Below are 24,037 nucleotides of genomic sequence, written 5' to 3'. Positions count from 1 at the left end.
GCAGTTGCAGTAGTTACAAATTAAATTTTTTTAAAATAAAAAAAACATTTTTCACTGTAATTGAATAACCTTTAAGGCTATGTGAAGAGAATAGGCATTGTAGTTTGGTGGAAAGAACAAAGACTAAAGGTCTTGGGCTCTTTGTCAATTTTGCCACTGGTTAAGTGACTTTGAGCAAATGATTCAGCCTATCTAAACATCCATTATCTTATATAAAAAAACAGAGATTATAGTAGATACTTTTTGAGCCTGTGAGATTAAACAAGATGATGTTTTTAAAGTTAAGTCAAGCCATCAATAAATAGTAGTTGCTATTATGTTAGAGGTGATGAAGGAAGAGAATTATTTAATGATACTTGTCTTAAAATTTCTTAACTTTAATTTTTGGGAAGTATAGCATTATATTTCCTGAAGAAACGCAAGTGTAAATATATTTTTTAAAACTTTAGTAACAGGATACTTATTCCATTAACATGTAAGTTGATCTTAGGATATCAGTATAAAAGACTAAATTGCAAGTATAATATAAACAAATGTAAAATTGAAGTTGAATATTTATACACCAAGTTGTTAGATTTAGTCCTCATTTTACTTAGTTTATGTTTCTCCTATGCTTGTGAGATTTTGTAGATTTGTAGAATGGTAAAATGTAGGATATATGCCATAAAATATTTTTGCATGCATCAGGAAGTCTGCAAAGGGCATATTAACTTTAAATTCCTTATTTTAAAACAAACATAGTCTTTGGATTCTGGCTATCCCGGTGAAAGAACCTAATACTTCAATGACTGTAAAAAAATTAAAAATATATATATATGAATTCCAGTCATTCTTTTTACTTATTGGGGTTTTCCCCTTAGAAAGTATTTCAGACCATCTTCATTATTCCATTCAATCCTGTGCAACCTACTCTCAGAAGATGACCTACTCCTTATGAAAATGAGGCCATCAATTTTGAAACCTCTTACTTTCTTCCATTGCTACACCATATCCATTCATATCACTTGTCCTCTAAGACATGTACAATCCTTTTTGCCGGTGGTCGTGGTTTCAGTCTGTGAATGGCACTTCTCATCCCTTCATGCAAATGGCTCTTATTTCTTAAGAGTCAGCTTAGATAGCACCTATTTTACAAAAATTGCTCTAATACTTCAGTATGAGTTGGGACTAATCAGCAGAAACCCAATTCTTATCATATTGGCTTAAATTTAAATGTTTTTTCTGTTTGGAACTTTTTGAAATAATGGTGAACTAGATACTCTGCTGTGGGACTATTCCTAAAGGACTCCTTTTTGGAATACTTTTTCAGATGTGTCTTTTTACAAAGGTCCCCCTCCCATTTTTAGCCTCAGACCAATTAGAAAACTTGTTTTTATTTAGATATTAAATGGCTAAATTAACTTTTTAATTTGAAATTATAAGAGCCTTTTCTTTTTTAGTGAGTAATTTAAATTCATCACAACCAATTCTTTAACATTTGATTTTATAGCATATTTATCTCTTTTTTAGGCAAAACTAGAATGAATGCAGTTTGCATGCCAATTATACATACACATTATAGCCGTCATTAAAAGTTTTGAACTTAACCTATTTCAAGAAACTGGCCCCAAATAAAATAATAGATGCCTAACCATCTGTGTGGACAGTTCACGTGCCGCAAAACAAATTGTAGTAATATAATTTTACAGATAGGTGGCAGTCTGTTCAAAGAGTAAAACTGTTTTCCGTTCTCTTATGAAAAGCAGATGAAAAGTATAGTATGGCAGAAACACATAATTTAAGTCATTGCATTTCCCCTGTTTGTAGTTATAGAAAGCTACCACTAGTTTCTTGGCAAGAAAAAAGGTTACTATAAAAGTGAGCCCTGCTTTTCTACTTGGCCTGTACAGAGGTAGATTTAAAAACCACATCCATTGCTGAAAGAGTCCATTCTTTACACAAAATCTTGATCTTTGTTGATAGTTCACTAGAATCATGGTGTAGAACCAGTTGTGTTTGCTTGGACCAGTGATGATGTTAGAAATTGGAGGGAATATATTTTACTTTGTGAGTATTCAAAGAAGAGTGAAACATAGTTCTTCATTATTTATTTAGATCCAGATTATTTTTTCAAAAAATTTCTTAATGCTATTTATGACAATATGTAGCACTAATTGTTGTCCCAGGAATATTATTTCTAGTTTATAGCATTTAGTATGTCTGTTTATTAGATGTTCATTAAGCATTTGTTCTGTTCAAGGCAATGTGATAGATACAAATCAATGACCAGATTCCTTTCCTCAAGAAGCATATAACCTGATTTGAAAAACAGAATATGTATGCATTATTAATTATGTACAGCATTTAATAAAGTTCTAGGAATAACTAAGAACTTAATTAAGATTAATGATCAGAATAATAAATATTAGTAATAAGAATGAGACAAAGGGAAAATGAAAAGAAAGCAAGATGGAGTTGGTAGTGAGGTTAGTATATAAAACATAACTTGCTGTCATACACAGGCTTGATAGAGGGGACCACTAGCACTTTGTGAATTATGTGAGTAGTGAGACTATTTTGTACATACATGTATAAAAATGTATGCTGTCATGTCTATACACTCCATATAAAATGGCCACTAATTTGGCTCCAAACTTGCATGAAGAGGGGGAAATTGTTTGTAAAGTTAAAACAAACAAGAAAAATAACCAGGAACAAAATTTCCTCCTGGTTATTCTTTCATAGAAGGGTGGTTAACATAAGAATATATAATCAACAACATCCTCATATTGAAGGCAGCGATAAGCTTATATTTCACAGGAATATCATTTAAATCCCTTGCAGAGGCCAGGGATATTGAAGTAAAGCAGGATTCAGTAACAGCAATTTTGTGTCACGTCATTTAGAGAATAAAAACAACTTTTAGGGTTTATTTCTATTGGTATGTATATGATGCTTTCATTTACTTACAAAATATATGTCCCTGATACCAGTGACCGACTTATCTAAATATTGATAATGTTTCTTCTCCTTTTAGATTCTGAAAAAGAGTTTCACATCCTTCCTCACCGAGTTTTTGTCCCCATTCCGGGATCCACGGTAATGTTATGTGATTATAAATTTGGTGATGAGTCAGCTGAAGAAATCAGAGACCATTTTATAGAGATGTTAGATCATAGGATTCAAATAGAAGATTTGGAAATTGCAGAGGAAATAAACACAGGTAATTCCATGGTGTTATTTAAGAATCTGATTAGACTACTGCTAAGATCACCTATGAGACATTAGTTTAAATATGTCTTTTCCTTAAAGCTATTTCTGATAACTTCTGAGGCATTTAAAAAGGTGTCTAGTTTCTGCATATATAAACATGCAGTCAGTTTTTCTGGAAAATTGTACCAACATTTAAGATAATTCAGGTTTTTCTAAGCCTAGCAAGTAGATCTGGAAACAAGAGTAGCCTTAAGTAGGTGGAAATATATGGTTTGGAGGTATTTCTTTTATTGTAAGAGAAGTTTTCTCAAAACCCATTATTTTGATTAATTATTTGGTTAAACATGATGTCACAAAGTTTTAAAAAATACTTTATTAAACGTCTTATCCATACTATTTGCCTTTATTTTTTTTACCCCCTTTATATAACTGGATACTAAGCTGAAATAGGCAGTTCCAAAAATTATTTTTATAGAGTATAGATTTGCCAAACTATCTTAATTGTGTGACACATTTTCTTCTCCTACCCATCATTTTCACATTTGACCTTACATTTTGGAAGGCTGTTTTTTTGTTTTGTTTGGCTTTGCTTCATTTTTGTTTTTGTTTCTAGTGAAAGTAGGCTATGAAAACATGTCAATAAATAAATGTGTACAGGCATGTATGACAGATTTCCTGAAACATTAAAAAATATTTGATGAAAGTAGTTATTTGCAAATATCAATGAATATTGTGTACATAGCCATTTATCAATCTTGAAATTTCTGATATACTAATAAAATCTTTAAGTTACTTTTGAATATGGATGTTTATGAAATTAGAATATAGCAATTTTTAAGTTCTTTTTCTAATTCTAATTTTTTATTTGTTCCTCTGTTGCTTAACTAATTCCCACCCCTCACAAAGTAGAGTGTTTGATTCAGAGTTCTCTTATTAGTATGATGTCAAGTAGGTGTTTGGTGAATTACAAATCTGTCAGTAAAGCCTCAGGTTAGTTGGAGACTACCAGGTCGTATTTGTAAGGCTCTTAAAACAGTGTCTGGATTTTTAACAGCTCCCGGTTAGTATTAATCATGATGTGGAATAGTAAGTTTGTTTTAAAGGAAAACAATAACAACACTCCAAATTGCTCGGTACCTGATGTTAAAGCAGCAGCTGTGTTCAATATTTTGAAAACTATTTTCTAATAGAGATTTTGAAAGTAGACTAGTTGAAAAAATAATTGCTACTTTTCAAAATACGTTTTCCCATATTAGTGACTGTGATATCCCTGCAAACCAAACTTAGAATCATGAGGGTGGAGGCTTTTATTTGTTTTGTTTATTTCTTTCACTAATGCCTACCAATAATTCTTGACCCATTCTGTTGTTGATATCTGAATGCACTTTATATGGGATCATTAGAATTGTCCTAGTTCATCCTCTGACTTATAATACTGAATACTGAATCTATATTCCTTGCAAATAGGTGATTAGACTCTATTTTTCCTTATTCCTAATACCAGTCTGCCTTCCTGTAATCTATACTTTGTTCAGTAATATGCAACAATAAAACATAAGTACTACTTTTGGGGGTCCGTGCTTTAAATTTGAGGGTAACTGTTATGTTCTAAATACTTTAAAGCCAGATATTCCCATACACCTTTAACTATTCTCTTTGTTATAGTTTTCAGACCTCATTTTATCTTGCCACTTTGGTTGCCTTTCTCTAGATTAGGAATTTTTAACCTGTGGTGTCCAAAACCTTGGAGTCATAGATAGCTTTCGGGAGAGCCACAAATCACTTTAAAGTAATTGTATAATCTTTTCTGGAACGAGATCTGTAGCTTTCAAAGGGTTGGTAACTTAAGAAAAATTAAAAACTACTTATTTAAATATACTCTGACTAGAGGCTCAGTGCACGAGATTCATGCACTGGGGCGGGGGGGGGAGGGCCGGGTTCCCTCAGCCCAGCCTGTACCCTCTCGCAGTCAGGGAGCCCTTGGGGGATGTTCATGTCCGACTGATGGCTTAGGCCCGCTCCCTTGCAGGCCTAAGACGGCAGTAGGACATCCTTAGTGCTGCCACAGAGGCGGGAGAGGCTCTTGCCAGCCATGAGCCTGGCTTCTGGGCTTCTGGCTGAGAGGCCCTCCCCCTGTGGGAATGCACTGACCACCAGAGGGCAGCTCCTGCGTTGTGCATCTTCCTCCTGGTGGTCAGTGCGTGTCATAGCGACTGGTTGGTCTGCCAATCGGTCTATTTGCATATTATCCTTTTATTATATAGGATTTGCCTTCTTTGAAATGTTATTACCTTGAATTAAACCTAACACTCTAATAACAATATTATCTATTTATATAGAACCTCTTACATTCCAGACACTGTTTTAAGAGCCTTACAAATACGAAATCATTTAATCCTTACAACAACCCTATGATGCAGATTATTATTAGCCCCATTTTCCAGATGAGAGACTTGAGGGTCAGAAAGGTCAAATAACTTTGTCAGGTTACATACCTAGGAATGGTGGAGCTGAAACTTAAGCAGTTTGACTCCAGAATCTGTGTTTTTTTTTCCTAACAATTTTGTTTTACTACCTTTCCATGGGACCTAACCAATACAGACTATAAGACTATAGTCTTATTTATTTACTACATTTATTTAGCATAAGCACTATACCTGTAAGGGACTCAGGGAAAACTTCTCAGAGCAGGTAACATTTGAGTTCATTTGGAAGGATGAATACAGTAAAAGTATCTCTAGGCTTTTTAGGAAATGAACACTGGTATGAGTTATATTATAGCCAAGAATATTACTTTTATAGAATTATATTAGTTTTGCTTCATAAAATATTTAAATTAGAAGGAATGATTTAGTAATTAGTGTATTTTTAATAATGAAATGACATATTCCCAAATTATGAGGTAGGGTGAAAACATAAACCTTGTAATATAAAAATTAAGTGCTTTTACATTAACATCCTATTGATTTAGAATTAGATTCACTTAGTCATTCATTTATTCACTTATTAATTTACTCAAAAATATTAGATGCATAATTTTTCCAAGATAGTATTTTAGCTTAGTCCAGGTGTGCCACTTGCAGCTAAATAACCTGAAACAAGTTCCCTCTGAACCTCAGATTCTCTTGGGGTTGGTATGAGAATTTAGTAAAAATGTTAGGTAAAATACTTTCTAAACATAAAGGCAGCATGATAATAACTAGCATTATAAGGCTGTAAAATAATGATTCCTGAATTATAATGAAAAATATTAATGTTAAAGTAGGAAAGTAATATTTTATAGTTTGCATAGATTTTCCTAAATATTTTAAATTAATCTTTTTATATATAATAAACCATAAAAAGTTTATGGTTTAAATTTATAAATTGAAGTCAAGTGCTATACAGTTAGCATTAAACTTATAAGTATCTAGCTTGATTATTATTTATTTCTGTTCTATAATATGCTGCCAAGTAGTTGCTATGTTTAAAATACATATTTGCCAAGTAAATATCTTAAAATAACATAGTTTTAAATGACTTAAGGGATGAAGAACAATTTGTCAAAATGACTCACTTAAGGTGAGGGATAACTATGGCTTTAAAATTACTTAGATGCATTAGTCACCTCCTAGTAGATATTAACTTAATAATTCAGATGTACTTTATCCACAATATCAGCTAAAATTTGGAGACACACCTTTAAAATTGGATGAAACTCATTTTACTAATTCTGTTTTGCTATCTGAACTGAAACTATTTTTTGCTGTTTCCTTAAATGTTGCTAATTTAATTATGAGGAAAAAGTAATACAGAAAATGTATTTTTTGGCTAAATTACTGACTATAGTGAAACCTCATTAATTTAGGATTCAGAGATGGAGAAGACGACAACTAACCAAAGGAGTTCAAGTCCTAATGTTTCATTTTAAGTTTCTAAATAGTCCTGCCCACCTGTTAACAACTTGGCGTGAACTGGAACACATACACAATTAGCATGTATTCATCATGGCCCTTGTTTTCTCTTTGGTTAACAGTTGCTCAAGAAAGTTGTTTTCTTACAAGATTTGTCTGAAGTTAAATTATCTGATTTTAAGGAATGGTTACAATCTAATTTCTTATTGAACATACGTCATTTGCATTTAAATTAAAGTATTGGTAAAATAACGTAGTACCTAAGGTTTGAATTAAAAGCCTACAGACCCTCACAAAAAGTAAATTATGACAGGGCTTATTTATTCTTGAAAAGTGCTCTGTTTCTGTAAACTTATCTTGAATTTGTATCAAATCACAGGATTTAAAAATGGAAATAATAGAGCAATGGAATGTCTTTTTTTTTAATAGGAGTAAATTATTTGTGCAGCATGATCTTCACATGTAACAGTTCAATATTAAATGTATATCATGACAAATAGAACCATTTTTGTGCTCTTTATATACAAGTGTTTAAATAAAACAAATTCCTTTAGCAAATAGGTATAATTCATGCTTTATCCAATATTTTTGTTTATTCATTACCTGATACAAAGATATAGTGGCCCAAAGAAAAAGTTTTTTACCAGTGATACTTGCTGATAGAAAAGCCAAAGTTTGTGTGTGCGTGTGTTTTAACATGAATAAAATTATGCTATCCATTCCATTTTTTAAATTGAATTTATTGGGGTGACACTGGTTAACAAAATTATTCAGGTTTCAGGTGCACAGTTCTACAACACATCATCTGTACACTGTATTGTGTGTTCACCCACCGAAGTGAAGTCTGTTCACTGCCCCAAGTCAAGTCTCTGTCAATCTCCCCTTTACCCACCTCCATCTTCCTCCATTCCCACCTCCCATTCAATTTTTGTCAGATGAAGTTAGGGGAAATTGGAAGCTGATAGGCTAATGTAGTCTAGAACTAAGGTGTTATGCCCCTTTAGCAACCAAGAAGCTGTAGAAATATAAGAGACTGAATAGTTTTAGAGACAGTTCATAATAAGAATTTGTTTGCCTTTGTGACAACTTGATATTGGAGTAGGAAAAAAGCAAATATGTTTGTTTTTAAAGTTCTTTAGTTATATGTTAAGAGGATATAAAAAGAATGGGGCTTCCCTTGATTCTAATGAGGTAGTTACTAAGGATTATTTCTAAAAATGACAGTAAATTTTTCTTCATGGGAAATCCATGAGAACTAGGCATTTTTCCCTTTTTCTTTTATCCATTTTGGTGCGCTAGGTATCTGTTTCAATAAGATTATGTGCTAGTATATTGGGATACACATGTTTATAAGGACATTTTAAATCCATCTACTAGGCTATTTTACTTGGAATTTAAACAGTAGTATTTATTGTCTCTCACTGTGGTTTTCTTCTTTGTAAATAAAGGGATCAACATGAAGTAGTTGCTTTCAAACATAGTTCCGCAGAGTTCTATAGAACCGAACTCCACTGCCACCTGAGAGGAAGAAGGGACTCTGGCTCCAAGCCACCCCTCCCTACTTCAACCATAGTAATTCTACTGTCACCTGTTGTACGTGCTTGGATTTTATGTCAGACTCTAGCACTAGGAGGAGACGGGGTTAAAACCACTGCTCTGTATGATCTCTAAGAATGTTCTCTTTTCAAATTCTTTTAGTTGGTGTTAAATAAATTCAGCTAAGCAAACCTACAAAAATTATTTTCACCCATAATTAAGAAGGAAGAAACCTCATATCTGAGTCCTCAATCTGCTGCCCATGACCTCAAATATGCTCTAACTTCCCAGGTTTTATATTTCACCTGTAAAAAGAGATATTGTGCTTGCCTTGCTTAACAATGATTTTTTTTTTTAGAGGTCACACTTATTATCATATTTTGCTTATATATTTCAAATTTCAGGTTAGCTCAAGAGTCAGGACAACTTTTCTGTATGGGTTCTAATAGTAACTGTTTTAGGCTTTGTGGAACGCATAAGGTCTGGCCAACCCTGCAAAGTTGGACCATGGGTGTCTGACCAACCCCTGCAAGTTTGGCCCATGGGCTGCAGTTTGCTGATCCCATCTTTATTACTAATATCTAATTATTTGAAATTGTTAATTGCCAAAACCACAATAGGATTCATTATTATTATCCTCTTGCAGCTTTTCTGAGTTCCTCTATGAATTCTGAAGCTCCATTGGACGATAGAGATGATGAACAACCAAAAGAACCAATGCAAACTACAATAGTATTGAAAATTCGGCAAAACATGGGTATTTTATTTCTTTTATAACATTGAAAAAGATGGCATTTTGGATTTCCGTTTTGTTGTTACTTTAAAATTACTGGGTTTTATTTTACTTAAAGGTACTAGATTAAGCCAGTATTTATTGAGAATTGTGGAATGTGCTAAGACCTGGAGATGGAAAGATGTACAAATGATGCATTATCGCAAGGGCCCTCAAAGATGACACTTCTACTAATTTTATTGGTGCTTTTAGAAGAAAAGCATGTTGAGTTTGGGGAATTGATTAGTATAGTAGGACCAATACTTTCCAAATTGTTTTTCCCAGGATTGTTATTGCAGATTTGATATCTCTTTTGAAAAAAAGTCAAATTTGAGACTGAAAATTTATAATGCACTTCAGTATTTAAAAGGTTTCATGATAGTGTGGCAGTCACTTTCACATTTTTCAGACTTATTGATCAAAGAACATGTACACTGTTGTTTCATGGAAAGTATTAAGGTTTTTGACAGAGAGCCAGAAGTTTTAGTTGTTTTTCTTGTCACTTATTTATTAGATAAACTTAAGTTAATTTCATAAATTCTTTATACGTGTGTGTGTGTGTGTGTGTGTGTGTGTGTGTGTGTGTGTGATTCTCTAATCCGATTTTTTGTTTGTTCATTTGTTTTTTAACTTAATAATCAGGGGGAAAAAATGAGTTACTAGTTCCTAGATTTTAGAATGATGATCTGAGTTTCTGTAGTTTTCAGTAGCTATTCAAGTGACTGCATTTAATGATTGAGAACCACTGCACATTGGAGCTGTTTTTTTGGTTTAAGCCTAATTGCATGAGACAGCTGGAATTTCAATGTAAATAGATAGGACCCTTTTAAATTATGTGTTTTTCTCTTAGATGTGTGTGAGTGCACACATGTATAGGACACTATTTTTTGTTGTTTAAGGTTTCGTTAAAGTGATGAAGTACATGATTACCAGTCTAATCTTTGCAATCCACTTTTTTAAAAACTTATTGCTGTATTTCCTCTAAGACTTTGTCGCCTTTTAGGACATGTCTATCTGTGTGTAAGAATATGTATTTGTGTGTGTGCTGCTGTTGTTTAGGCCCATCTATTACCTACATTTCAGAGGCTAGAATCAAGTAAGCTTTTCTTCCGCTCATTCCATTTCCTTTTGTTTTGTGTTTGTTTACTTTTAGGTATGATTGCAGCATTTGCAGTTGCACTCCTTGCTGTGGGTATCTCCTTTCACTACTTCAGTGATTAGGGTGAAGCACAATGAGCTTCCTGATCATCTAGAGAACAGTGACCAACAATTATGAATAATAAAGATGCAAACAAGCCATCTGCATTTAAGACAACAGCAGCCAGACTTGCTGCCAAACTCCTATTAGGTGTGTTTCTGACAAATGAAATCACCAGCTGCCTTGTTTAGCCCTGCAATAAAATTATTTATCTAGATGGAAGCTTCATGTAACAAATCATTATTATTTATTTTTAAATGTTCAAACTGATGGTTTATTTTCACAGATTTTAGTCCTCTTGATCTGGATCACATATTCATCAGGACATTGAAAATTTGAATAGTCAGGGTTGGCTGAATATCTTAGTAATAGAACAACAGGAGAAATTTCTACAAAGTGGGGCAACAACCTATTGGGTAAGTTCATACTGTAGGACCTTTCTAATGTTTACCCAGTTCCAAAATATTGACCAAGTTCTGATCAAGTGGTAGGAAACCTTTCCGGATTTGAATCAGTAAAGATTGCCATAAATCATGTGCTTTCTCGTGTTTGTATATCATAACTGTTTTACTATATTAAATAAGATTTTTTCTTCCCGCAGTACATTAGACTAGGTACTATGAAATACCTAGATCCTGAATAAAAACGTACCTTTGAATGCATTAATATACTCAAGGGAGCCAAAGCCGGTTTGGCTCAGTGGATAGAGCGTCGGCCTGCGGACTGAAGGGTCCCGGGTTCGATTCCGGTCAAGGGCATGTAACTTGGTTGCGGGCACATCCCCAGTAGGAGGTGTGCAAGAGGCAGCTGATCGATGTTTCTCTCTCATCGATGTTTCTGACTGTCTATCCCTCTTCCTTCCTCTCTGTAAAAAATCAAAATATATTTAAAAAATATATATATACTCAAGGGAAGTAGGGGAGATCTCCAAAGACCATACCTTTTCTTTCACCACAAAAATGAATACATTTTGAGTTGGAAGTCGTAAATACTGTGTGAAGCATACGGGTGGACTCTGGTTGCTCACATGGCAGATACCAATTGCAGCATTTCCTTATGCAGTTTGCCTCGGACCAGAAACAAGGAGAGTAATCTGAATCTGAGATGCTACCCTAGCCAGGACAGTTGAAGTGGTCCTCAATTTGTAGTCTCCTATAACTCCTGACAGAAGCAAGGTAGAGGCTGAAGATTCTCATAGATTAAGATAAAGCAATGTTATTTCATGACTGGAGATCAGCAGTCACAAGTTGAAACTAACTAACATGAGAAAGAATCTATAGAAATAACCATCTTCAGATTAAACTCTCCAAGGTCTCATCACCAACATACATGAAGGATGGAACCACAGTCAGATGTGCAAAATAAAACTGCTAGAAATGAGAAATGTTACTTGAAATTTAAAAAAAAATCCTTGGAAATGTTGAATGTCATATTAGACTCTGCTGAAAAGACAGTAAATAAACTGAAAGCTAAATCTAAAAAATGACTCTGCATAGCAAGGAGAAATGAGTTACTGGAAGATATAAATACTAAGAGGTATGGAAGGAAGAATTATGAGGACTAAAGTACTAGGGGGAGAAAGAATGGAGAGGATGGAGGAGTGGCAATATTTGAAAAAATAACAATTTTCTGCATTTGTTGGAAAATATGAATTCATAAATTCAGCAAACACAATTTTATCCCAAGCACATATAGATGAAATTCATACCTAACCCAATGAATGTAACTGCTAGATACCAAACAAGATTATAAAAGCAATCAAAGTAGGAAAGGATCAAGGAAGATGAGACAAATATTGAGTAGGCTTCTTTATGGCAACAATGTACATACCAAAAGATGGTAAAATAACGTCTTCAAAATTCTGAAACAAACTAGTCAACTTAGAATTTGAGCCAAGCAAGACTGAAGGACATGTTCAGACATGACCATAAAGTCATGTTTAGATGAAAAACAGGTTTTACCATCAGTAGACCTTCATTAAAGAGACTGCGAAAGCATGATCTCAAGAAGGAAAAGGATTCCAAAAGGGTGATTGGAAATGGAATTGCTAGTGAGCAAATAAAATAAAAAACATGGAAATCAAGTGTTGTTTATAGAAAACAGCTGTAATGAAAGAAGTGTTTATAAGAAGTGAAGTTGTAAACAAATGTAAAACTAAATATTTTATGCAACATTAATGTGTACTTTTACTAGTAAAATATGATATAATTGAAAAACTGGACAATGACTTTCAAGGTGAGAGGAGGGTGACTAGCATTAAAGTATTCTAAGGTTCTTTTATTGAGAAAATGGGTAAGATATTGTTTAACTTTAAAATTATGTTAAATATGTATAATAAAATGTTCAAGTATAACTGCTAAAGAATAGATATGGGATGAATCATTGTAGAGGAAAATAAATTTAACACATGGAATAGGAAGTCAATAACTCAGTACAAAAAAGGGGAAAAAATTATGGGTGGGAGGAGGAAAAAAGTAGATGATAATAAGATATCAGATAATTAAAATAAATATGAATAGACTAAAATAAATTAACAAATAGTTTAATTTTTTAAAAATTTTGCTGGGTTAAAAAAACAATCATTAGGCAAATAGCAAAAGAGAATATGTGTAGTTTTAGTGATCACATAATATTAGACTTTATGACGTGTAAAGATGGAGAAGGTTACTAAATAATTGGAAAAGGATCAATTCACTAGGAATATATAACAATTTTAAATTTGTATTTCCTCTATAAAATGACCTCAAAAGGTATGAACTATGGGGCTAAATCAACAAATTGAACAACATAATGGGAGATTTCAACAGCTCTTAATTGATAAATCGGGCAGACTGAAAAAAATAGTGAATATAGACTTGAATAATTTAATTTTCACTATTGAGTCAATGAACATATTTAGAATAATCAACAGAATATTCTCCTTAATCATTGTATATTAGTAAAAATTGACCATGTACTAGACATGAAATAAGTTATAGTAAATTTCAAAAAGTTAGTATTAAATGGATAATCAGAAATAAGTTAGAGGTCAGTGATAAAAGTTAATTCTTAAAAATCTTATATTTACAAGTTTAATAAAACTTTGCAGATGAAAGAAGAAAACGTACTTAGAATCTGTAAGTACTACATTTGGAAAATTGGGCGATGCAGCAGAAACAGCACTTTGAGGGACATGGTTTTAAACTAAGGGACAAGACTAAGTGTAACAAGGAAAAGAACAACAGAATAAACAATGTAGAAGCAAGGAGACAGGCAATGGAAGAAATGAATGACTAAAGTACCTATAATATAGTAAAGATAAAAATGATAAACTACCAGGAGCATCTTAATATATTTGCAAACTTAGAAAAAATAGACCATGGTCTAGGAAAATGCAGGTTCAAAGAATAAATAAAGGAATACTCCAGCTCATTTTATGAGGTCAGTATAACTATTATTGTACTGAAATCAAACCCATTAAGTAGGAGGAAATAAAGTTCCAGATGAATAGCACTTACGAACATAGATGTAAAAGGCAAAATCCTATTAAGGGAATTCAGCATTATATAAAATAGGATAATGATTAAGTTTGTATACATAAAAAGTCAGGAGCACACAACAACAATGCCTGTTATTTACACTTCTATTCATCATCCTGTGTAAAATGAACAAAAGACAGAAACCAGATACTTTCGAGGATATGACTGAACACATGAAAATATGTTTAATCTCATAAGTGATTGAGACTACAATGAATACCATCTTAGACTGAAAAATTAAGAAATGATATGGCTATGTGGTTGGGCGTCAACCTATGAACCAGGAAGTCACAGTTTGATTCCTGGTCAGGCACATGCCCGGATTGCAGGCTCCATCCCCAGTAGGGGAAGTGCAGGAGGCAGCCAATCAATGATTCTCATCAGTGTTTCTATTGCTTCCTCTCCCTCTTCCTTCCTCTCTGAAATCAATTAAAAAAAAAAAAAAAGACATCTATAGGTGGGATTGTAAAGTGATACATTGGAAAGCAATTTGACATTATCGTGTAAGGTTAAGCATTCACATATTCTAATACCTAACTGTTCTACATATATACCCTAGAGAAATTCATGCATGTGTGCACAGGAGTACAAATGAGAATGTTCAAAGCATCCAAAGAAATAGAAGAAAGCAACCACCCAAATGTCCATCAATAACAGAATAAAAAATGTGGGGTTTGTATTCAAGTCTGATGTTTACTGGCAGTGTGACCTTGGGCAAATTACTTAACCCCCCTGTGTCTCTGTTTCTCATCCATAAAATGGAGATAATGGTATCTATCTCATAGAATTGAGTATTAAATTACTTTGTATATATCAGGCATGCAGAGCAGTGCCTGATATGAAGCAGACATTCAATAAACATGAGCAGCTATTGAAAAAAATTGTGGGTTTTGTAATTTTACTTAGGTAGAATTACCTGAAAAAATAAAGTGATAATTAAATCCAGTCTCAGAAGCCTACATGTAGTGTGATACAATTTTCACAAAGCTTAAAAAGCACATTTAGCCCTGACCAGTGTCACTCAATGGTTAGAACGTCACCCTGTGCGCGGAAGGGTTGTGGGTTTGATCCTGGGTCCCAGTCCAGGCACAGGCAGGAGGCAACTAGTCTCCCTCTCCCTCTCCCTCTCCCTCTCCCTCTCCCTCTCCCTCTCCCTCTCCCTTTCTCTCCCCCTCTCCCTCTCCCTCTCCCTCTCCTTCCCTCTCTTTTCCTCCCTCTCTCTTTCTCTCTCCCCCCTCACCCCCCCCCGCTTTCTCTTCCTTTTCCTCTCACTTTCTCTCTCCTCCCCCTCCCACCCTCCCTTCCACTCTCTCTAAAAATCAATGGAAAGCCTGGCTGGTGTAAAAGGCAAAATCCTATTAAGGGAATTCAGGATTTTGGTTGAGTGTTGACCTATGAACCAGGAGGTCACAGTTCGATTCCCAGTCAGGGCACATGCCCAGGTTGTGGGCTCGATCCCCAGTGTCACAGGGCTTCAGGGTTGACTGGCAGCTATTTCTGTTTGCTCTGCCCTGGTAATTCCCTGAGACCCTGCCTTATCCAATTTACAGCCTCACCCAACCTGTGTGCAGTGGCTTTTGCATATGAATGGCCTACCCTTCCTTAGGCTTCAGAATTGGCTAAAATCTCTCAAACAAGCAGCAGCTGGGCCAAAGAGCCCCAAACCTATCAATAAAAGGCCCAAGATCCAGCACTAGCAACAGCCTGCCTTGCTTCACAGCTGGGTCTTGCCTGGGCACTTCCAAACCTGATACAAATAGAAGGAATCTGCAGATTTCTCTGTAGCTCCTGCCTGGTGGCCCCAGGCAGTGGCTGCCTTTGCACCTCCCTGAAGACCTACAAGCCAGTCCACTCAGTGGTCAGCATCAGACCACAGCAGATTACAACGCGACACACTCAGGGGGCTGACTCAGCACCAAAGTCCCACTGAAGCAAGTCCTGCTCCATAGGGGTGTCTCCTGCACAGCAGCTCTTCCACTGTAGTTGCAGCTAGTCCTCACAGCCAATTGGCCTGGAGGTCAATTCCTCCCAGTGACACCAACCAAGTCTCAACTACAACAGGACTGTGCACACAGCCCACAAAGGGGTGCAACTAGAGTGCCCAGCTCAGGTGACTGGGGAGGCTAAGCCACTTGGACCTATAGGACACCTACTATACAAGGCCACTCTACCAACTCAAGGAGACAGCAGAGACGAACCCAATACATAGAGACGAACGCGGAAGCAGCCAAAATGGGGAGGCAAAGAAACATGTCATAAATGAAAGAAATAGAAGAAAGCAAACTACTGGATATAGAGTTCAAAACCACAGTTATAAGGTTACTCTAGAACAGTGGTCAGCAAACCTCGGCTCGCGAGCCACATGCGGCTTGTGAGCCGCGGTTTGCAGCTCTGTTGACTAATGAGTTTGCCGACCACTGCTCTAGAATCTTCATGAGACCTTCAAGGGACTTACTGAAACTTTTAAGGATCTTAGTGAGAATGTCAAAGATATGAAAAAGCCCAAGTCAGAAATTAAGCATACACTAACTGAAATAAAGAATAATTTAAGGGATTCAACAGTAGAGTAGAGGATTCTGAGAATCAAATCAATAATTTGGAAATGAGGAAGCAAAAATCATCCTATCAAAAGAGCAAAAAGAAAAAAAAGAATCCAAAAATATGAAGATAGTGTAAGGAACCTCTGGGACTTCAAGTGTGCCAACACTCACATTATGGGGGTGCCAGAAGAAGAGAGCAAGATATTGAAACCTATTTGAAGAAATAATGACAGAAAACTTCCCTTACCTGGTGAAAGAAATAGACTTACAAGTCCAGGAAGCACAGAGAGTCTCAAGAGGATCCCAAAGAGGACCACACCAAGGCACATCATAATTAAAATGCCAAGGGCTAAAGACAAAGAGAGAATATTGAAAGCAGCAAGAGAAAAGCAGTTACCTACAGGGGAGCACCTATATGACTGTCAGCTGATTTCTCAACAGAAACTATGCAGGCCAGAAGGGAGTGGCAAGAAATATTCAAAGTGATGAATAGCAAGGACCTACAACCAAGATTACTCTACCCAGCAAAGCTATCATTTAGAATTGAAGGTCAGATAAAGAGCTTTACAGATAAGAAAAAGCTAAAGGAGTTCATTACCACCAAATAAATATTACATGAAATGTTGAAGGGTGTTCTTTAAGAAGAGGAAGAAGAAGGAGAAGGGGAGAAGGAGAAGAGGAGGAGAAGAAGGAGGAGAAGGAGAAGAAGGAGAAAAAGATAAAAATGAACAATAAAAAGGCAACAAATACATATCTATCAACAATTGAATCTAAAAATCAAAATAAATGAATAAAATATTTAATGAACAGAATAAACTGGTGAATAAAATAGAATCAGAGGCAAGGAAACATGGAAAAGACTGATGAATCTTAGAGGGAAGGGGGAAAGGGATGTGTGGGAAGAGATTAGCCAAAAATCTTACATACATATATATGCATTACCTATGGACACAGACAATAGGATGGTAAAGGCCTGGATCTGGGAAGGAACCAGGTGGAGGGGGGTAATGAGGGGGAAAAAGACAGACATCTATAATATTCTCAACAATAAAGATTTTTTTTAAAAAAAGAATATGAATTGGGGAATCACATGGTTGGCAGTATGTCTGTTTCTCCTTCACATGACCTTAGGATTCTCACAACCTGGCGGTTGAATTCCAAAAGGAGGAGCCCCAAGAATCAGTGTTCAAAGAAGTGGAATTTCTTAACCTATTAAGGCCTGGGCTCAGATGTCTCAGGGTGGTATTTCTCTGTATTCTATTAGTCAAAACAAACAAGGGCAGACTAGTTTCTATGGGAGGGAAAAAAGAAGCGCATTTCTCAATGGGGGAGTAGTAGCGCATGCATATAGAGAGGGAAAGAATTGATGACATTCATCACTGGAGACTTACTATATGTATATTCTTTAATCTATGTCAAATTTTAAAAATGACAAAAATACAGGAGAAAGGAGAGACAATTAAAGAAGTTCCCTAAGGTACAGCTGGCATAGCTCAGTGGTTGAGCATTGATCTATGAACCAGGATTTCACAGTTCGATTCCCAGTCAGGGCACATGCCCAGGTTGCGGGCTCCATCCCCAGTTGGGGGTGTGCAGGAGGCAGCCAATCAATGATTCTCTCACATTATTGATATTTCTATCTCTCCCTCTCCCTTCCTTTCTGAAATAAATAAAAATATGTATTTTTAAAAAGTTCCCTAGGGAAATAATTACTATCATTACTCTAAAAACATACTCTACATATGACCTTTACCACAGTCTGCCTTTTACTACAGCACCTCTGTTTCCCTCCGTTCTGTTGTGACATTTCTGTGGATATATGAAATGTACTTTCCTTTTGCCTATTCTTATAAATGTTCAGAAGTCAATAGGTTCTTAACTGTATTACAAAATAGTTGGGGGAAAATCAAGCTCTGGTGGGCAAACTTTTTGACTCGGCCCCAATGGGTTCTTAAACTGGACCTGAGGGCCGGAACAAAAGCATGGATGGAGTGTTTGTGTGAACTAATATAAATTCAAAGTAAAGGAGCGAAGGGGAGAGCAAGAGAACCCTCCGCTCTTTTGGCTCCGCGGGGCCGGATAGAACAGCCGAACGGGCCGGATCCGGCCTGAGGGCCGTAGTTTGCCGACAGCTGCCTAGTACAATGCTTATTGTGTTTGTTGACCCTTATCTAAATGATTCATCTAAATGTAAATTAACCAAAGTACAATAAGTATCTAGTAAATTATTCTTATTTTCTGACTTTAATATAATAAGTAATTACATTGAAAGTATCAGTATTTTAATGAATATTCATTAAAGGTAGCCAATGAGTTCTCATACAGTTCATAACCTATTATAAGGTAACTTTATACTTTAATACATTTTGATTTATTGATTAAGGGCAAGAGATAAAAGTAGAGTTAGAAATCACAAATGCTTGTCTCTACTTTTGCCATTTCTAAAGTGTTGTTACAGACTTTATCTCTGGATTTTTATAACACTCGTAAGCAGGGCAGAGATTTGTTGAATGTGTTCAAATTTGATGAATACAATTGAAGGGCACATTAATTATGTATTGTATTCAAGGACCACATAATTAGGAAGAGTAGACATTTGTTTAAGTAACTATTAACTCAATAACTGTAAATAGATTATCCACTTTTTCATCTTTGCAAAAATATTTTATAAATATTTAACATACTTAGCACCATCAAGTGAAGTTAGACTTTATACTGTACTGTGAAACCTCTGAACTTCTGATCCCAAAAGAGCCCTGCACAAAAATTCTTAATTAAAAAGACGATCCTTTAGGGAAAGATTTTTCACTCAATTTGTTCAGTTTGTTAAGGAGATCTTTTGTTTACAGAATTGTGAAGGGGAACTTAATGATAGGGATGAAGGTAGTTTAATCGGCTCCTAAGTTCTATTTTAGTCAAATCCAATTTAGTAGATATCCCCAGATGCCTGTCCTCAGGATTAAAATTCGGAACGTCAATAAGCTAAGATATTAGACTGCAATATCTGTATTTAAACAAAAGTAGCAAGGTTTAAAAATATTCCTGTGCTTTTAACTTGGCACTATTGAAAATATTTTCTATATTCTAACTATAAATGAAATAATAGCTAATGATTATGGAGAATTGAGTAGTTATACCCTTAGATTTTTTAATGAAGAAATAATAAAGTCTTGGGAAGTTGTTTAATTCCTTTGATTTTTAGGTAGAACAATTTTTAACAATATGAAACTAACTCATATAGTATAGTGCTTTACAACTTATGATGAAGTATTTTTATTTTTATCATGCCCTTTTAATACATAACTGAGGTTCAGGAAAGTGACTTGCTAAACCTAGTAGCCAGTGGGGAATATACATATAAGGATGTGATGAAAAGGAGTGATAATTGGATATGTAGAGCAAGAGGGATGACTGTATAAGGAGTAAAAAATACAACACATGAGTATAATATTCCTGAGGAAGTGAGAGGGGATGGTTTCTAAAACATTGGCAGCTACTGACCATGGGAGAAGGAGCATCCTATCTAATAAAAGAGTAATATGCAAATTAACCATCACTTCGCTACACCCACCAGCCACGCCCACCAGCCACGCCCACCAGCCAATCAGGAGTGAATATGCAAATAAACCCAACCAAGATGGCTACCGCCACAGAGAGCAGGAGGGAGGCATGGGTTTCCCGGCAATGGAGGAAGCCAAGCATTCCGCCTGCCCTGGCCGGCCTAGGCCTCCACTCAAGGCTACTAAGTTTCAATGATAGAAGATACATAAACCCAAACAGAAATGGCGGCAGCCACGGAGCTGGAAAAGCAGGAGGCTAGGGTTGCTCCCGGTGATGGAGGAAGCCAAGCTTTCCGCACACCCTGGCCGGCCCAGGCCTCCGCTTAAGACTACAAAGTTTCAATTATAGAAGACACATAAATCCCCCCAAAAATGGCTGCTGCCATGGAGCAAGCAGAAGGCTTGGCTCTGCTCCAGGCTACAAAGTTTCAGTTGTAGAAGATAAATAAACCCCAGATACCAGGGCCTCCGCTTGGGTTGCTGGGAGGCGTGGCCGGCCTGCAAACCACCACAGGCCCCTTGCCCAGGCCGCCCCATGCCCCAAGGGAACCCCCACCCTGATCCGGGACACCCTTCAGGACAAACCAGCTGGCCCCCACCCGTGCACCAGGCCTCTATCCTATCTAATAAAAGAGTAATATGCAGATTGACCATCACTCCAACACACAAGATGGATGCCCCCATGTGGTCAAAGATCCTGCCCCCATGTGGACACAAGATGGCCACCACAAGATGGCCAGCAAGGGAGGGCAGTTGGGAAGGACCGGGTCTCCAAGGGAGGGCAGTTGTGGGCGATCAGGCCAGCAGGGGAGGGCAGTTAGGGGTGACCAAGCTGGCAGAGGAGGGAAGTTGGGGCGATCAGGCCTGCAGGGAAAGGCACTTGGGAGGGAACCAGGCCTGCAGGGGAGAGCAGTTGGGGGGAACCAAGCCTGCATGGGAGGGCAGTTAGGGGTGACCAGGCCTACAGGGGAGGGCAGTTAGGGGTGACCGGGCCTGCAGGGGAGGGCAGTTGGGGGTGACCAGGCCTGCAGGGGAGGGCAGTTAGGGGCAAAAAGGCTGGCAGGGGAGCAGTTAGGCATCAATCAGGCTGGCAGGGGAGTGGTTAGGGGGTGATCAGGCTGGCAGGCAGAAGTGGTTAGGGGCAATCAGGAAGGCAGGCAGGCAGGCGAGCAGTTGGGAGCCAGCAGTCCTAGATTGTGAGAGGGATGTCCGACTGCCTGTTTAGGCCCCATCCCACTGGGATCAGGCTTAAACGGGCAGTCGGACATCCCTCGAGGGGTCCCAGATTGGAGAGGGTGCAGGCTGGGCTGAGGGACAACCCCCCCCCCCCCCCCGTGCACGAATTTCGTGCACCGGGCCTCTAGTCTAATATAAAGCTTAAAGAGGGGAGAAAATTGGTGCAGGTGTATATGGGCTTGTAGGTTTGGTAGTGGAAAGCTGAAGATGATTTCATCTGATGCCTTCAGATTTCTATGAAGTCAGCAAGGTCATCTCCTGATAGTGAAGAAAGAGGAGAACAAAGATTTCAAATAATTGTTGCAAAGAATGGGAGATCAAGTTGACCAAAGAAACATAGTGGGATTGCCAGACAGTGGCAAAGCCCCATTTGAGGTTAGTAATAATAAATAAATGAAATTGTGTGATTTCCCCCTGCCCCAGTAGTCTTTGTCTTCTCAGTTTTAAGAATAGAAAAATTGAAGAGCAGTATTTGGAAGTGTTGTCTAACAAGTTGAAAGCAAAGAAGGGCTAGGAAATTTATTATATTGGCAAGAATATTATTTAAAGAATATTTAAATGATGAACTATGAAATCTAAGCTAAATAAAAAAGGAAGGGAGGGAAGAAAGAGAGAGAGAGAGAGAGAGAGAGAGAGAGAGAGAGAGAGAGAGAGGGAGAGAGAGAGAAGGATTTGATGAATTGTAAATGTCATGTAAAGGCATCAATGCAGTGAAAATCTAGAAGAAATCAAGGACCCAAAATTGTGGTAATTGCTGACCAATAAGGAGACATGATCATGATTGAAAGTAAGGATGCTTGGAATAAATATTTAGGATATAAAGAACACACAGATGATAGCAAATGAAATGAGTGGTAGAGGTGAAGTATGTTAATGGAGGTCAAGGAACAGAGAGTCCAGATTATGGATGGCTGATCTGCTAGAATAACGTGATAGAACTTGAAACAAAGGAAGGCTGTGTAAGTTAAGTATCTCATTTTTGAAAAGTGAGGGAGAGCAACTAGGTCAGTAGCTGACAGTTACAAGGGTGGAGGAAAAGTGATACAGACAAATACCCTGAGTCTTAAAAATGACATAGCCTTTTTACATAGGCAAGTGAGAATAATGAACTGGAGTAAAAAAGACTGTTAAGAATGATGTTTGGATTTTGAAAGAATAAGCAGTCACCACTTGAAAATGAGGAAGGGAAAGTGAATCTTCTTTGAAGAATCAGTTTCAGTTATGGCAAGGATGTGGAAGAAACGCTTAGAGAAAAGGTTGAAAACAGAAGGAAGTGTGCATTTTTTAGAGAGAAAAGGGAATGGGAGGGGATGGAGATGATGGTGCAGTAGAATATTATGGCAAATACCAAGTTGGGAGTGAGCAAGTAGCAGTCAGTGGGAAGAGGTGCTCGAGCTTTCGCTTTATTTTATTTTTAAAATTATATTTTTATTGATTTCAGAGAGGAAGGGAGAGGGAGAGAGAGAAACATCAACAATGAGAGAGAATCATTGATGGCTGCCTCCTGCACGCCCCACACTGGGGATCAAGCCCATAACCCGAGCTTGTGCTCTGCCTGGGAATGGAACCACGACCTCCTGGTTCATAAGTCATTGCTCAACCACTGAGCCACACCAGCCGGTTTAGAACGTTTACTTTAGATGTTGACTGGATGAATGCAAGGATAAGAATGGTGGCAGATTTATTCTCAGTGTTTTTGAGGAGATTGGATTCTGGATCCAACCATCAGAGGATTTGGCTCACTCAACCTGAGTTAGTAATTATTGCAGTTGAAATAAGTTTTGGTAGCTGCACCTATATTGCTTGGAGGTGGGAAGGGGCTCAGGTAGAGATGCCAGCAACTAAAGACATCAAGCTAGGGTAGGTGCATAATCTGAAGTTATGAACTTGAAATAGTCAGCCTTACCTTCCAGGCTTAAGTCTAACTTGGCCATGTTTTATCTTTCTCGTACACTGTTGAACTCTATTTGCTTATATTTTATTTAGAATTTTTACATCTCTGTGAATAAGTGGCATTAGCCTATAATTTACCTTTCTTGTCCAGCTTTGCTATCAAGATTATACTAATTGTCAACGAGGTGGTGATGATTCTCTCTGTTTCTGTCCTCTGGAAAAGCCTATGTAAAATGATCTGTTTCTTGTGTGTTTGATAGAATTACAAGTAAATACACCTGGACCTTGTGTTTTTGGGAGTAATATTTGTAAATACTTTCCTAGTTTATTTGCTAGTTAAAGGATTACTCAGACTTTCTGTTTTTAAATCAATTTTGGTAAGCTATACATTTTTAGAAATGTTTTCATTTTACCTGGTTTTCAAATTTGTTGGCATTAAGTTGTTTATAATTTTTCATATTTTTAAAATCTCAGGTATCTGGATATATGTTTTAAAATAATTCCTAGTGTTATTTATGCTCCCCCTCCTTGCATCAATCTGGCAGATATTCCTCTATTCTCTTAATTTTGTTTAAAGAACTAACTTTTGACTTTTTGGATTCCATCTGTAGCTATAATTTATGTTTTATTCGTTTCTGCTCATATTTATTTCCTCATTTTTCTGCTTTGTTGGTTTGCCTCATTCTTTTAACTAGACAC

The 24,037-nt window shown here is 36.7% G+C and overlaps 1 protein-coding gene across 2 annotated transcripts in view; it reads left to right on the top strand.

Moving 5' to 3' along the window:
• The window catches only part of ODR4 (odr-4 GPCR localization factor homolog), a 30,684-nt gene extending 19,871 nt beyond the window's left edge, over window positions 1–10,813 (top strand). For both annotated transcript variants that reach the window (XM_080649239.1, XM_080649238.1), the window contains 3 exons: window positions 3,017–3,202; window positions 9,268–9,378; window positions 10,547–10,813. In XM_080649239.1, coding sequence (XP_080505365.1) covers window positions 3,017–3,202; window positions 9,268–9,378; window positions 10,547–10,614 — 365 coding nt within the window. In that variant the 3' untranslated portion in view covers window positions 10,615–10,813. The remainder of the gene's footprint in view (window positions 1–3,016; window positions 3,203–9,267; window positions 9,379–10,546) is intronic.
• The last annotated feature ends 13,224 nt before the right edge of the window (window positions 10,814–24,037 follow it).

This window comes from Plecotus auritus, assembly GCF_963455305.1.
Source record: "Plecotus auritus genome assembly, chromosome: 12".
Classification (NCBI taxonomy): Eukaryota; Metazoa; Chordata; class Mammalia; order Chiroptera; family Vespertilionidae; genus Plecotus; species Plecotus auritus.
This window is presented reverse-complemented; position numbering and strand designations above follow the sequence as displayed.